General features: G+C 44.0%; 1 protein-coding gene across 6 annotated transcripts in view; it reads left to right on the top strand.

Annotated features, from left to right (window-relative positions):
- Positions 1 to 14,267, top strand: part of ABCA1 (ATP binding cassette subfamily A member 1) — a 97,380-nt gene that overhangs the window by 46,316 nt on the left and 36,797 nt on the right. For 4 of the 6 annotated variants that reach the window (XM_075138486.1, XM_075138487.1, XM_075138485.1 and 1 more), the window contains 2 exons: positions 3,517 to 3,708; positions 11,477 to 11,563. In XM_075138486.1, the coding sequence (XP_074994587.1) occupies positions 3,517 to 3,708; positions 11,477 to 11,563 (279 nt within the window). The remainder of the gene's footprint in view (positions 1 to 3,516; positions 3,709 to 11,476; positions 11,564 to 14,267) is intronic. The other 2 variants (XM_075138489.1, XM_075138488.1) reach the window with 2 other exon arrangements.

The following is a 14,267-nucleotide window of genomic DNA, read 5'->3' as shown; positions in this document are numbered from 1 at the left end:
GGCTGGAGCCCTTGTCTTGGGATGGCTGTCTGCCATTGTCGAGCTCAGAACGTGTTTTTTGCCAGGCTGGATGAATTAGTCCACCAGCACGCTTTCTAATGCAGAAGTCGGAACTGGTTGCTTCAGACATCAAAGGAAGACCTACGGTTCTCTTAAGGCAGTGCAAAAGGTGATGTGGAAAAGGAAGAGGAAATCCATTCTGCTTCCCATTCTGCTACTCCAGATAAATCTTTTCTTTAGAGTTGATTAGTAGTCCTTTCAGACTTCGCTTTCATGTAGTTACAGATGCTGTCCCCCTTCGCACACATTGTCTCGTTCTTCAGTGAATTCTATCAAGCCATCTGTTTTAGTGCAGTTTGATAATTAATCCTACAAGTTAAGGATACATTCCACTAGAAAAAGTAAAGTGGAAAAAAAATTCTTACCCATTTTAGGCTGCAAGTTTTGTTTTACGTGGAACTAATTTGCCTGAAATTCGTGCTAGATTAAAACAGAATCGTGCTACGGCTGGTTCTGCAAGGATAACCAGGAGGCTTCCGCACCAACAACACAGTCATTCTCCCTAAGCTGATGGAAAGGCAGAAAGATTTTCAAAGAGACAAAAAGCTAGCTCTGACCTTATGTCATGTGACTGCCATATTATATTGGTTGTATATGGCAAAACCAGTGGCAAGAGAAGAAAAGCTTAGCTTTTATCTACATTACATGTCTGAAGGATGGTGAAGGAGTAATCAGTCGGCTAGTTCTTGCTTAAATGCTTTAAGCTTTCTTCTTGTTTGTGGAATTCTTGTGCTGATTCTGCCAGGACACTGGGAGCAACATTGTTTAGACTTAGCAGCGGTGTGTGCTCTGGGATGGCAGGAAGAGCTAACCTAAGCAACAGGGCAGTAGGCTGGGGAGGAAGGGCAGTGGCCCACCAGATCTTTCTTTGAGCACTTTTCTAATACAGAAAAGGCGGAGCGCTCTCTTCCTGCAGGATGACTTTATCTGACTTACAAAATGGACACCTTTGATTTTGCTGGAGATCTGGGCTGGAAATCTGACCTTACTACTGAGCTGCGTTAATACTGCAGTAGTAATAGGCAATAGTTGTTTGGTCTCTGACTGTATGAGTGGGTCACAGCTTCATTCACAAGGTCGTATAGAAGGGCCTACTCAGTGTATGCAAACCTTCTCCTGCAGACTGTTAGTGTCCTGTGGTTGTTCATCAAGCCCAGAAGTTATGATTTGCAAGCAAGTAAGGAACTGAGATCACCAAGGAGATGAGACTGTTGTTCCCTGGTTACTGTAGTGACAGTACTCCAACATGCCGAGCAGGGTCGTGTATCCAGCATACTGAACACAGTGCAAATACATAAAAATGGCGACAGCCTTGGCTTGATGGGCATGTTGCTTCCTGGGGCGGAGTGGCTCCAGCTTGTGTTTCTCTGGTAGTGCCAGGTGTGCTCAGAAGGATGTGGGCTTTGGAAGGAGCTTGGATCAGCAGTGGGCAGGCAGCTATCTAGTCAAGTCTAGTATGCCGCCATTGTCCAGGCATGGCCAGACAGCTGTAACTGTGGCATGGCAGGACTAGCTCCTATCCCGGTGAAAAGCTGCAGTATGATGCGTTTAATGGCAGTGAGGAGTAAAGAGTAATGGCCAGGGCATGCGCTGCCTGGAACTGAAATCTCCCTGTTTCATACAGCAGGAACAGTCCCAGGAGAGAATGATGTGACCTGTGAGCACAAGACAGTCACCTGTGACTGCTTTCAGACATGAGCCTGGCATTTTGAGAGTCCTTAGGGGACTTAACCTGTCATTTAGAATATATTTGCCTGTTGAAGACACTATGGCTTCAGATGACTTGAAATGGTTGCAGAGAATTGGCTTGGTGTGACTGGGTGTTTTAATTTGGAGGGATAGGTAGGGCCTTTGTTCTAGGGTCACATGCTGTGGGCCTCACTGTGTTTGGAAAGAGAGGCTTTTCTCCAAAAGAGCTTAAAATCTGAGTGAAAAAGGTGGACAGACACAGGGGATGGTGGAAGGACTGTTCACCTTTGCTTTTTTGAGTGAGCACTGAGGCACTGGGAGACACTGGTTTTCTGTATGTCCAGCCAGGGAAGCTGCTTTAGACTGATCCCAAGTCTCTTGAGTGTCATTCCAGTGCCACAGGAATATGCCCTTTTCAGCATGGCTATGATGGTGGTAGTATCTCTGCTGGCAAAAAAACCCACCCAAACTTTTTCAAAAGGCCAGCCTTTTTGATGTGAGAGCTACCCCATTTATTCAGCCGAGTATGCAGCATGGAAACATCCTATTTTTGGCATGTGCATGCAGACTAAAGTTAAAGGTTTGCACAAGTGTTGCATTATAAATCTCTTCCCTCTCCTATCAGTTCCATCTGCTTGTTTTCTGAACATAGGGCGCTTTTTCTGCCTGGATTGTTGATGCCCTTTTGGTTTTGAAAGACGAGAAAATTTTCAACTTACCAGCATGATTCAGGAGCTGTTAACTCTTCTGGGATGTAGATCAGTCCTCTTTCGTTGTTGCTGGAAGTTGGGTAATGCACGCTGGTTATTACAAAAGAACAGAAAGAAGAAAAATTAAGTGTAAAGCTGTTGTTCACTGTGCATTTACAATAAAATTGTTTCCTCTGTCTAGCCCCAACGCAAACAAAAAATTATTTCCAATGGAAGACTCTGGATTTTCCTTGTGTTTATCACCTTTATGAAGTATGCACCTGTTTGACATGTACCTGATGTTGTTCAGCAAACCTAAATCCCGTAACTGACCGTATTAAAAGAAACTGGGCCATCAGGTCTGAAAAGCCTGGTGATAATTCAGAGGGATTTTATGCATTTCTTTCATGAATAAGGTGGTTGCTTGTTATCGACAAGCAAGCTATCACCTTAAGTAAAATACGTCTGTGAAAGAAGACTGTAGAATCTTATCTCTTGTTTGTTGCAGCCCGTAAGATAATTTTTTTCACTGATACATTATCTGTCCCAAAACACTGCAAAACCTTTCTCTTAGCAGTTAGTGAAGAGATACTCAGAGCTAAGGGAGAAGGTGATCCTGATCCAGAATAGCACAGAAAATGTGTCTGGCAGATATATCTAAGGAGTTTGGGACATAGGTCTTTTGCCCTTCACATACATTTGCCAGACTTGTGTCTGTCACAAGCCTTGTTTTGTCTCTGTGGCTCAGTTCCCAGAAGACTGAAGATTGGGCAATGCGTGTGCCCTTGGTTGAAGGAAATGGCTGCTCTGGAGGACAGGATCATTGCTGCTCTGTGTGTAGAGAAATGGAGAGAGACGTGCCTCCCTCAGGACTTCTCCCCCACATACTCCGCAGGGAAACACGTTTTTCTTGGAATTGAGTTGTGCATGTGTCAGGGCCATGCAATTTGTAGAGAAAAATGCTCTCTTACCTCTATCTGGAAATGTTATGAGTGGTCAGTTTTGTCTAGGTGATAACCAATTTTGTGCTATGAATCTTACATGAAGGGAGACTTACATGCTTTCCCCCCTTTTCCAGGTCATTGTGTCTGGTTACCGAATGCGACTGCGAGATCTCTGCAATAGCTCAACACTGTCTGAATTTCTTACAATCCAAAATCAGACGGTGGCCATGGACTCGGAAACCTTCATTTGCACCTTGCCAAAGGAAAAACTCCATGCAGCTGAACAAGCCTTCCGTGCTAACCTGAATCCTTTGAAGCCCCTTCAGGTGAGTCCACTGGTCTCACCTGTGACATTTTCTAGGCCTTTCAGTCTAGGAACTCATCCCTGCATTTCCGGAGTGAATTGTTCATTGGCGGTAGGGAAGAAGAAAGATGGTCTTTATCACTAGAGCATGAACAACGTTGCTTCTTCCTGTCATTCTTACCCTCCCTGTTGCAGTGTGGTACTTGCGGAGCATAAATGTGTGCGGTCTGCAGTTCAGTTTGTCAAGAGGAAAATATTTATGTTGCGTAGTAACAAACAGGCTCTTGGTTGTCCCTGTGTTTTGGTCAGGTGCTGTATCTTGGCTGGAATGAGCCCAGATGTTAGACGGGCCTGTGCTGCATGCTAAAACCATCACCCTCTGCCCTTACCATGGGGTCACTGAGTGCAGAAGTTTCTAGCCAGTGGCAAGCCACAACCTTTCAGCAGGTTTAATTCATGCAAAGAAGAGTCAATTTTTAAAGCCCTGTTTCAAAGATTGACAAACTGAATGGGTTTTAGAGCGAGAATTCAATGAACTTCAGGAAAATACGTTATTTAGGGGATGACTGGAGACTGGAGCAGACTTAGCTGTTTATCTAGGAAACTCCGTGATGCTTTGTTATAGGTCCACAGTATTTGGCAAAATACAAAAGTTTCAGGAAGCTAGTGCTGGAAATACCGGTAGAGAGAAGAAGGGACCACAGAACCCACTCTGTTACCCACTAAAACAAACACTCTGTTGTCTGCTGTGGAAGAAGGAAACACTTCGACTGTGTGAGTTTCCAGATTTGATGAGCCTTTCAGGACCGAAAATCATGTACCACTTGCTTGGCTTTGTCCCCAGTCAAAAAGGGTCATTATCAAGTACTGGAATCATATTACTCTTCATAGTGGTCAGTAACTTCTCTCCACAGCTCATCTTCTGTTTTCCATGTGTCCTCCATCTGCATTTTTTCTTTCCTGCTGGAAGAGCAAGATAATCATAAGTGTTAAGAGATGAGGTAACAGCACTAAAATTGTCCCCATAACAAAGATGGGCTGTTTGAAAAGGAATGGCTACAAGCAGTTTCTTGTGTTCAGTTAGATGTATATGCGTGCATTTACTTTAAATCATTCCGGGATGCTAGAATTTTGGGCACCAAAGGGGATGAAAATAGCCAGCTGTCGTACAATTCAGTATTGGTCTTCTGGGCCCTCTGGAGTCTCAGTCTTGCTTTTCTCATTTATGGAAGACTCTACAATTTCGCTGACAGAAGCGGGTACTGAGTGTATCTGTGTTGTTACATCTATTGTTTGTTGGTAAAAGAAAGCAGTCATAAGCTACTCTGTGCCACTTGGCAACAGCAAAGTAGATTAGGACATTGTGTGCAATTTTGGGGGACTTCTGAGAAGCTGGCTCATGATTTTGGCTTCAGAGGAAAAAAAACTCGAGTCCAGAAGGCAGCAGTTCTAAACCTGCTGTGTATTGTACGCTGTCTTGTAAAGGTCCACAGTTTTCTTCAGAAAAATGTCACAGGCTGCCCTCTAGTTAAGCTGCTGTAATGTATGCATCAGTGAGTGAAATAAAAATCAACTGGCTTCAGTGTGGCCATGCAAAATGAATAAATTAACTCTACGATCAGGACCAAAATGTTTGAAACTTAGTGTTTTTAAAGACTAAGAAATGCCTTGACCTGCAGTAACATCTTTGAACAAAGAGGGAACTTACTGTTTATGAGCAAAGGAGGCTTTTGACATAGCTTATCATTAAAGGCACTGTGGATCAAATCTTGGACGTGCACGCTGAAGCTAGCATGCACCATATCTACTACAGAGCCTGTAAACCAATGCCAACAATTTGCCCAGAGATTTATTTTTAATTTTTTTGCTTAATCCCCTTGATGTACTTCACAGCATGGCATTTTAGTAAGTAAAAGTAAGGACCAAATCAAATGCACGTACAACAGCAATTCAGAGGCAGGTTTTTGGCTCATGTAATGGGACCTGGGCTCCACTGATTGCAGCATCCTGTGATTTATGGAGAGGCAGCATCTTAATATGATAAGGTCAGTACAATTGGGGTGAAAAGGACTTGCAGCTGTGTGCAAGAACTGTGTAAATTCAACACCAAGGGCTTGAATAGTAAAACGGGAATTTTTGCCACTCAAGTGTCTGGAAGGTAGAGTGGCTATAGTTTCTTGAACTATCTTTATCTGGAAGACTCAGGCCAGCATCCACCTTCTTGTTCGTGCCCCTGTATGCTCCCGTTTGTTGTTCTCTCTGCAAGACAATGCAGTAAATTACATCACAGAGTTGATCTGGATTAAAAGTCACTGACCTGATTGTATGCTTACAAAAACATTTGTGCTGAAACATGACGGGGAGGGTGCAAGATTGAGAACCCAGTGGTCAGGGTGTATGTGTATAGGCTGAGACCCTGACGTCAACACATGCTTCTGCTGGCTTAAAGTGTGTGTGCTTTTGCAGCCTGAGGGAAACTGTAAGTGTTCTATGCAATTCACAGCAAAGCAGTAATTATTAGCAAATTATGGACAGAACACAGTTTTAAAAAGGAGATTAAAATGTGTGCATAGTGAAATGCACAAGCTCTAGATGTCACAGCACTGTTAAGGAAGTTTTTTTAAAAAGAAAGGCAAAAAATAAACACTTTTTTTTACATTCCTGCTCATCAGTTCTATCCAGAACAGCTTGAGCATTGCCCAAAGTGCAATAGTACAGTTAAGACAAAGAAAGAGTTCTAATTAAATTTTTCCACTAGGATTTCTAGCTCTGCCACTGATCCTTTGTATGACTTCAATTTAGCCTGCTCTATAGGATGAGAAAACGAAGCTAAGCACATAGAGGCATGGTAGGGAGGTTAAAGTGTGTATCCTTATTCTTTCTTATGTAAGAATGTATTTGGGCCGGGCTCTTTAGATCAAAACCCAGCAGAATATCTGGCAGTGATCACAGGGCGCCAAGGCAGAGGATCAGCTTTCCTTCTTGACTGAGTATTCAACTCCGCTAGAAGCAACAGTGTTTCGAAAAGTCAAATTCCCTTTTCCAAGACCCACGTCTTAATCTTCATCCATTCTCTGAAGCCTTTTGGCCAACAACAAGTACTAGGGGGCATAGGACATCTTGTACAAGCCCCTTGTGGACGCGTCTTTTCTTCTTAAGGTTTGCCTTGCACTGGGTGCAGTCAGTGAGACTGTGAGGCAGGAAAAGCTGGTTTGAGAACAACAGCGAAACAGTACCTCTAACTGCATGCACACAAATTTCCTTTTCAGCTTTCCCCCTGTGCCAGTAGCTGTCCCATGGAAGAACTATACAGTTTGGGAGAGGTAACAGGCACCCCCGGTTAGCAAGAGCAATGGCAGTAAGTCAGATGTGTCCCACTGGATGGGTGGTGTGATGGGTGGGGACTGTCTTATATCATAAAAATACCTGTCTGTGGGACAGCTTTCCCTCTGCAAATCTCCCCAGTTTTGAAAATGATTTGGGGGGAAGGTTAAATGACAGAGACAATTCAGATTGGTCCCGTGGGATTTCGTCTCTGCAGCGCTGCCTAAGAAGGGATTTGCCACACTCACTTCCAGTGGTGTGAGTCTGTAATAAGCCATAAATACATTGTGGCTTGGGTACTATAGTGGTCCTTGAAGGAGTGTGGGTGAGCACATGAAAATCCGATTGTTTTTTCTCTCTTCGTAATACGGGTGGTATTTTGTCATATGATTAGCATGAACTAAGCATTGAATAATAAATGCATTCCAGTTGAAAAACAGCTTTAGAAAAGGTTTCTTAATGTAAATATATGCTGCAACTGAACTTGTGGCTTTCTGTGCTCTTTTGAGAGTGTTTCAGTCAAGCACAATAGTATCAAGCTTTTAAGCAGCTGTGCTTTGGGACTTCCACTCCCAGGAAACAAAAGCAGAAGCTTAAAGCACGTGATTTTTCTGCAAAGTTCAGCGTAAAGTTTCTGCTAAGATCAGTATAAAGTTGTAATAACTATTTAAAAGCAACCATGGCAGAGTGGTCTCATTAAGCAGAAACAGTTAGCTGTATGATGCAGACAGTGGCTGAATTTTGTTATGACCTCCCAACACTTGAAACACATGCGTTCTCCTGTATGTTAAAGAAACAGAGTTGTCCATCCCTTCTAGCAGAAGACAGGTGGACTTATTCAAGGCTTGTCTTGACTGTGCAGTCAACTCTAGTCATCTCAAGTATTTGTCTCTATTTCAAGTCTTGTAGCATGCACATAAAAGCAGACAGAGTCCACTCAGTGCAGCCTGTACCTCAAGAGTATTATGATGTTGGCTGCCCCAAAAGACAAGTCTAGATGAAGGCTTGACTTGCCAGTCACTAACACAGTAATTGTACAGGGCAGTTCTGTTCAAAACCTGCTAGAACTTTGTCTTTCCACAGTGTACCTAGAAAGGACAGGTGATGTTTTTGCTGCATTTCACCAGAAAAGGAGTCATTGCTCCCCTCCTCAAGATGTAGTGCAGATACCTACTAAAGACGCTGTCACAGTGGCACCAACCTTACTGGAGCTGCTCTGAATTTAGAAGGCTCTTATGAAGGTAATGAGCCACTGCAAAAAGTTATTTTCCAGGGAAATTCATGATGTGCTCATCTGTACAAAGACGACTGGCCACTTGTGACTGATTTTTGTCATTATCTCTGGAGATATGACTAGTGAGAGGCTCCCTGAGTGGGCGTTAGGCTGCAAAGGGTGGTGGTAAAGAAAGCAAAATTCCCTCCATGGCAACAGCATCATTGCAAGTTCTGGTGAGAAATGAACTTGGGAGTGCTGTGAATTTCTTAGGGAAGAAAGGTCAGGGTGGTGGGGTGTGAAAGGATCGGTGGTTCTCCTCACATTTCAGGGTAAGGTTTGCAAGCTCCTTGAATCACCTAAGACTTGCATACTGGGTCAGACCAAAGTCCTGTGTCCCATGAGTGCTAGTCCAGCAGTGGCCCATAATGGAGGCATGTGAAAGAATGCAGGCATGGGGCAAGCATATAGCAACATTTCCTCAATGTAATGTCCTGTTCTTCAGTAGCTTGCAACTCAGACTTTCTCAGCTACTGCTGGGATCTTGGTGTTTAATAGCACTTGGTAAGCTTTTTTTTCTTTAATGAATTCTTCTAAGACTTTCTGAAACCCACATTAACTTTCAGAACCTTCAGCATTGCATAGCATCTACAGAATTCCCCCATTTTGACTAAGTTGTGTGTGCAGTAGCTCCTTTGGTTTGTTTTAAACTGATCTTTTCGCTGGAAGCCCTCTAGTCCTGTATGGTGAGGCGCAGTGAGCAATCATCGCCTGTTCCCATTCTCCATCCCACTTGTAATTCTACAGACCTCTGTCATAACCTCTATTTGTCATTACAGGTCCCATTGGAAGGACTGTGGTCCATTGTTCTTCCTTCAGAAGCCATTCTTATCTTGAATCACACTTGTGGCCTTTTTCTGTACTTGTGTTCCTTCAGAGACAGAGGAAGCAAAATTGCACATAGTACTTGGGAACTGGGATTGCACCGTGGATTTGTATTGATGTTGATCTGTCTTATCACTGTAATTCTAAGATCTTCCTTTCTAAGTGGCAGTAGCTAGTTGAGAGCCACCAAAGGGTATCTTAACGTAGGACTGTTTTCTCCCTATGTGCTTTACTTTGCAGCGCTGAATTTTGTCTGGCACTTTATAAAAGTGTGTCAGCATGAGGCCCTTCACTAATCCTTTGCAACTGGCTTTTCACTTTTCCCTGTTGTGAACCAACTAGTATCATCAACTCTTCCTCAGCCACCCTGTCCCTGAATCACTTCTGAACACAGTGAACAACACAAATCTGTGTAGAGCTTGATGAGGTATATGGAGCTGAACAAACACATCTACTGTTATGCATGAACCTAGGACTTTCTACCTCGTCTTGTCACTGAAGTGGTAGGGCAGCTATGTAGCTTTTATATTTGCTGACTATATTTCTTTAAATACGTCTTGAAGGTCTTAGCCTGTGGGGAGTTTGAATTGCTTTTCTTTTAGCTCTAATGATGTGTTTTGATTTATCCGAACCTTAAGGACTGTGTTTAGTAGAAATCCACAGAGGTTATAGAGACCCTCCCTGAATTTGCAACTGCCTTTGGAGCAGGCACTAACTGTGCACTCAGAAAAGTTAGTGAGGTCTTAAATGCACTGGCAGATCAGTGGAACAGTGCCCATTTACACCAGCTGGCACTGACCAGGTCTTATCACCTTCCAGAAAATCAACTAGAACACGTGAAAGTCTCCAGACTTTGCTTCCAGAAATTACTCCAGGAAAGATGTGAAAATTAAAAGCTTCAGCCCGAAAGATATATGCTAAAACCAAAGGCCTTGGCTGTTCCTCTGTATGTCATAATGCTGTAACTTTAGCATGCTTTCAAATGCTGCAATGTGTAACTGCTAACTTGAAATCTTAGGAAATTATTTTAATCTTCATTCTCTTGAAAGAAGGATTGTGTCCAGATGTTTCCCATGCAAGATAATCCAGTTATGTGAACAGGAGGGAAAAAAAACCCCACAAACCAAAACCCAGGCCCACCAGTTACATGTAGAGCAACTGGAAACAAGGAGTTGTCTTCAGTGTAACTCCCTGCCTAGAGCAAATAGTTTCCTGAAAGCTGTGACTTCCGCTTCTGGAAACCTGTCACTCTTTCTCTTGTGATGATGGTGAGTGTCAACTGTTTCATGGAAGTTGGTTGTTTTAAAAGATACTCTTGGTTTAGATAAAAAGCGTCAAGGCCTCATGGGAGGACTTGAGTTGTGACGATGATGTACACTTGTTGTGGTTTACCTGAAAGAGAGCCAAACCCCACGTAGCCGCTTGCTCACTCCCCCCGCCATGGGACGGGGAGAGAATCGGAAGGATAAGAGTGAGAAAAACTCGTGGGTTGAGATAAAGACAGTTTAATAGAACAGAAAAGGGAAAATAATAATGATAATGGTAGAATATACAAAATGAGTGATGCACAATGCAGTTGCTCACCACTAGCGCTGACCGATAACCAAGTAGCAATCGGTACTTCCTGGATCACGCCTACCGTTCATACACTGAGCATGACGTCACATGGTATGGAATACTCCATTGGCCAGCTGGGCTAGCTGTCCTGGCTGTGCTCCCTCCCAGTCTAGCTTGGTAGCAGAGGATAGTTGTCCTTGACAAGGTACTTAGCAACAACTGAAAACATCAGTGTGTTATCAATGTTCTTCTCATACTGAATCCAAAACACAGCACTACGAAGAAATTTAACTCTATCCCAGCTGAAACCAGGACAACACTGCAGCAGGAGTTCTTCGTATCTGAGCTGATATCTTTGGAGTCCCACTGAAAGCTTGTGTCTACCAACTGGTCTTTTCCTCCCTTGTGTAGACTTTGCATCCCCTTCTTAGCACTGGCTTGCAGGATTTCGGGTCTGTCCACATGCTGTCCTGTAGGCTTGTTTTGTGACCTGGAATGCAAGCCGTCCTTTGCACTGTAAGTGTACATGGATGCATGCGTTTAGCATTTCATTGGGATGGTTCTGGTTATGGCATCTGCATACCTAACCTGTGAGGAAGGAAACGGGTGTCTCCATGGCGTTGTGGGGTGCTGAAGCCCTGGGTATTTTAAGCTCAAGGTTGCACAGAAAGCCAGTTCTGTCTTCCCCATCAAGCATTTTGCTATGTAAACAGTCCTTACTACTCTTCTTTACAAGAATGTTTACAAGAGTTTTAATTTCTTTGTTTGTGCCTTGCAGTGACTTCTAGTTTCCTTTTCTCTCTTCCTGCAGAGACGAATTTCTTTCAATTCCTCCTTGCATGATCTGTCAGAAACTGTGGAAGCTTTGAGAGAGAGCCTTGGGAAGCTTGTTAAAGAGGTAAGGAGTGCCTTTGTGTCAGGAGAACACATCACCGTGATTGTTGTCTTAGCCTGCAATCGAGCACAAGAAGCACGAGTCTCCCTGGTGCAACTCAAAGTCAAATCCCTGGCTTGCTTTGAAAATTCCCCCCATCCTACAGCCATTCTCCCTGTGTCAGTAGAGGCAGCACACGCTTTGCAACCCCTTGGCCCTTCAAGTTACAAACACCATAGGAGTTTATCAGACGTGTGGCTAAAGATTGAGTCCTCATGGGAGGAGGAGGAATGGAGACCTTTTCTTTGCCTTCTCAGCAGTGGCACAACTGTTGGGCTTGCAATATATCTGCTGCCTAGCAGTGCCTTGCAAACTACTTGTGGAGTTTTGCCTCCTTTCTAGTTTTTTTCACTCAGTTGCCAACCATGTCAGGGTTGTTACTTGGTTGTTATCTACTGGTCTCTGGGTGTGGTGAGGATATGGCATGTGGAAGAGATGTTGTGGCTATTCTAATCGAAATTAGTAGCTATAGGCTACTGTTTGCTCTTTGTCTAACTAGCTTTTTGGGGCAGAGATTGTTTTCCAGTCTTTGTGGGGCACTCAGTGCAATGGCATCACAACACTGGCTGAGAAAGGCTCTGGCAAAACATAAACAGCGATTTGCAGGAGCAAAGTGACATTATAGAGACTATAAGTATTTGTTTTTGCAGGTGAAGCAACGGATTAAGAAAAAAGCCCTGCATGCCTAGCATGAGTCAGAAGTCCAAAACTGGGAATTTTTTTTGAGCGAGAAAATTATCTTAGTTGCTTTTTGCCTGGCTTTGACTTCGAAGTGCTGCTACTAGGCAAAAACATTCTCTCCCTGAAGCAGAAATCACAGCCATCTAAACTAAACAATGCTGCCTCCTCCTCCTCCCCGTCGCTAGTCTTCTGTCTTTGCATCAGAGCAAGAGAGCTCAGAGCCGTGAACGGCAGTAACCTCCGAGAGCATGCACAAGAGCGGGTCACTTCAGGTTAGCGTGCGCTCCACTCCCACGGAGGGGCGGCTGCCGGGAGCCAGCGCCATGCCAGCCAACAATTCCTGGCATGCATCCCTCCCACAACCTGCCGCCGGGTCCCATTTACAGTGAAATTAAGATGATTCCCTGATCAGCTTCAGTTAAGACCGTGGCAGAGCTCTTGCTGCTAGCAGGGAAGCTGCCCTTCAGAGTTTGATTACAGCTGTTTCCCGTTATGTCACTTAAGCTTGCCTTTTTTTCGTGTCTGGGATAAAAATAATTGAAACCATGTGATACTCAGTTTGCTGATGTGGCTGAAAACGTCCCAGGGTAACGTGCCTTTTGCTTGGCAGCTGTTCTGGGTAGGACTACCTTTTATTCTGCCCTATTGCTGTGCAAACAAAGGCAGCTTTTTCCTCTGCGTACAGCGTGAGCTGCTCCAGATGGCTTGACCGAAAGTTACTTCTTATTGTCTGGCAGGCTGATTTCTGTGTGAAAAGGAGGGACTTGCTCCCTTGTTTCGAAGGGCAGCAGCTTGAGGGGGTGGAGAGAACTATTGTTTGTGCCATGTCTAGGAGCCTTTCTAGCAAGGAATTTTAATTAGAGAATGGTTTGAACAAAATATTTGTCTCTGAGTACGGGGATTGATTGGATCTGTGTGCCTGGGCTCTTTAAATCAACCTAGGAGGGCAGATTAAACACCAAGAGCAAGGCCAACTATTAAGAAACGCTTAGAGAGCCAGGTCTGATGTCTGGGAGAAGAAATAGCTCAGTAACGCTTCACACGGGATACTTGCTTCCAGTGGTGTGAACAGAGCAGCTCTGCGTGTCAGTTGTAAAGCTGCTGGTGCCAAAAGGGAAACAAAGCTCCTTGCTCAAACAGCTTTAAAATTATGTGTAAAAATGTATTTGCTAATGCAATCCCTCTGCAGGGTGGTTAACACCTCATATGTTCGTGGGAATTAGCTGCACTTCCTATTTGTGTACCTTTGCTCATGTTAGGGAGTTACTAGTGTACTTTAGCTATAGCAGTTGACTTTTTGCTGAGGAAAAATCAGCTGGTTTACCAAAAACTCCCCAAGGGGTCCCTTTGAATTGGACACTCCAACTGTCACACCTGAAATGCAGCCTTGGCCTTTTGGGTGAGGAATCATCAAATCCAAAAATCCACCTGAGCATATGTAACCAACAAAAGCTATTGTCTGACACTTTTTTCATTCATGTCCCATGATGCTAGTGTCCTGTCAGTCACCGTGAACCTGTGGAGCCAGATTGAGTGGCACCAGGGTGCAGACAAAGGCAGCAGTGAGTACTGAGGAAATGAAAGTACACTTGAAGCAGTCACTCTGGACACACGTACTGAGTCCCCAGGCTCTAGTTGTTCTCACAGCTGTCTTCCATCATATCAATATGTCATGTGTTGTCAGGCAGCTAAAAATAGAGGCTCCTTGTGTGACACATAGTAGCTGTTGTTTAGCATCAAGAATTTTTGTCCAGATGTTGGCACATCTAAAGCCTGCACGCTGCTACAGATGAACTCAAAGGGTCAGGTTTGCCTCCCAGTGTAAGGCCAGAGTCTCTGAGCATGCTTTCCTTGGGTGAATTTGGATTGAATTGTTCCAGCACACCGTCGCTTTCTGCATTGCTGCTGGCTGGCTTTGCCAGCTGTCCTAAACGTTGATTATCTGCATTTTATTTAAACAAAGGTGACAAAACCAATAGACAGTGAG

This window comes from Calonectris borealis, chromosome Z (genome assembly GCF_964195595.1).
Source record: "Calonectris borealis chromosome Z, bCalBor7.hap1.2, whole genome shotgun sequence".
NCBI classification, from domain to species: domain Eukaryota; kingdom Metazoa; phylum Chordata; class Aves; order Procellariiformes; family Procellariidae; genus Calonectris; species Calonectris borealis.
This window is presented reverse-complemented; position numbering and strand designations above follow the sequence as displayed.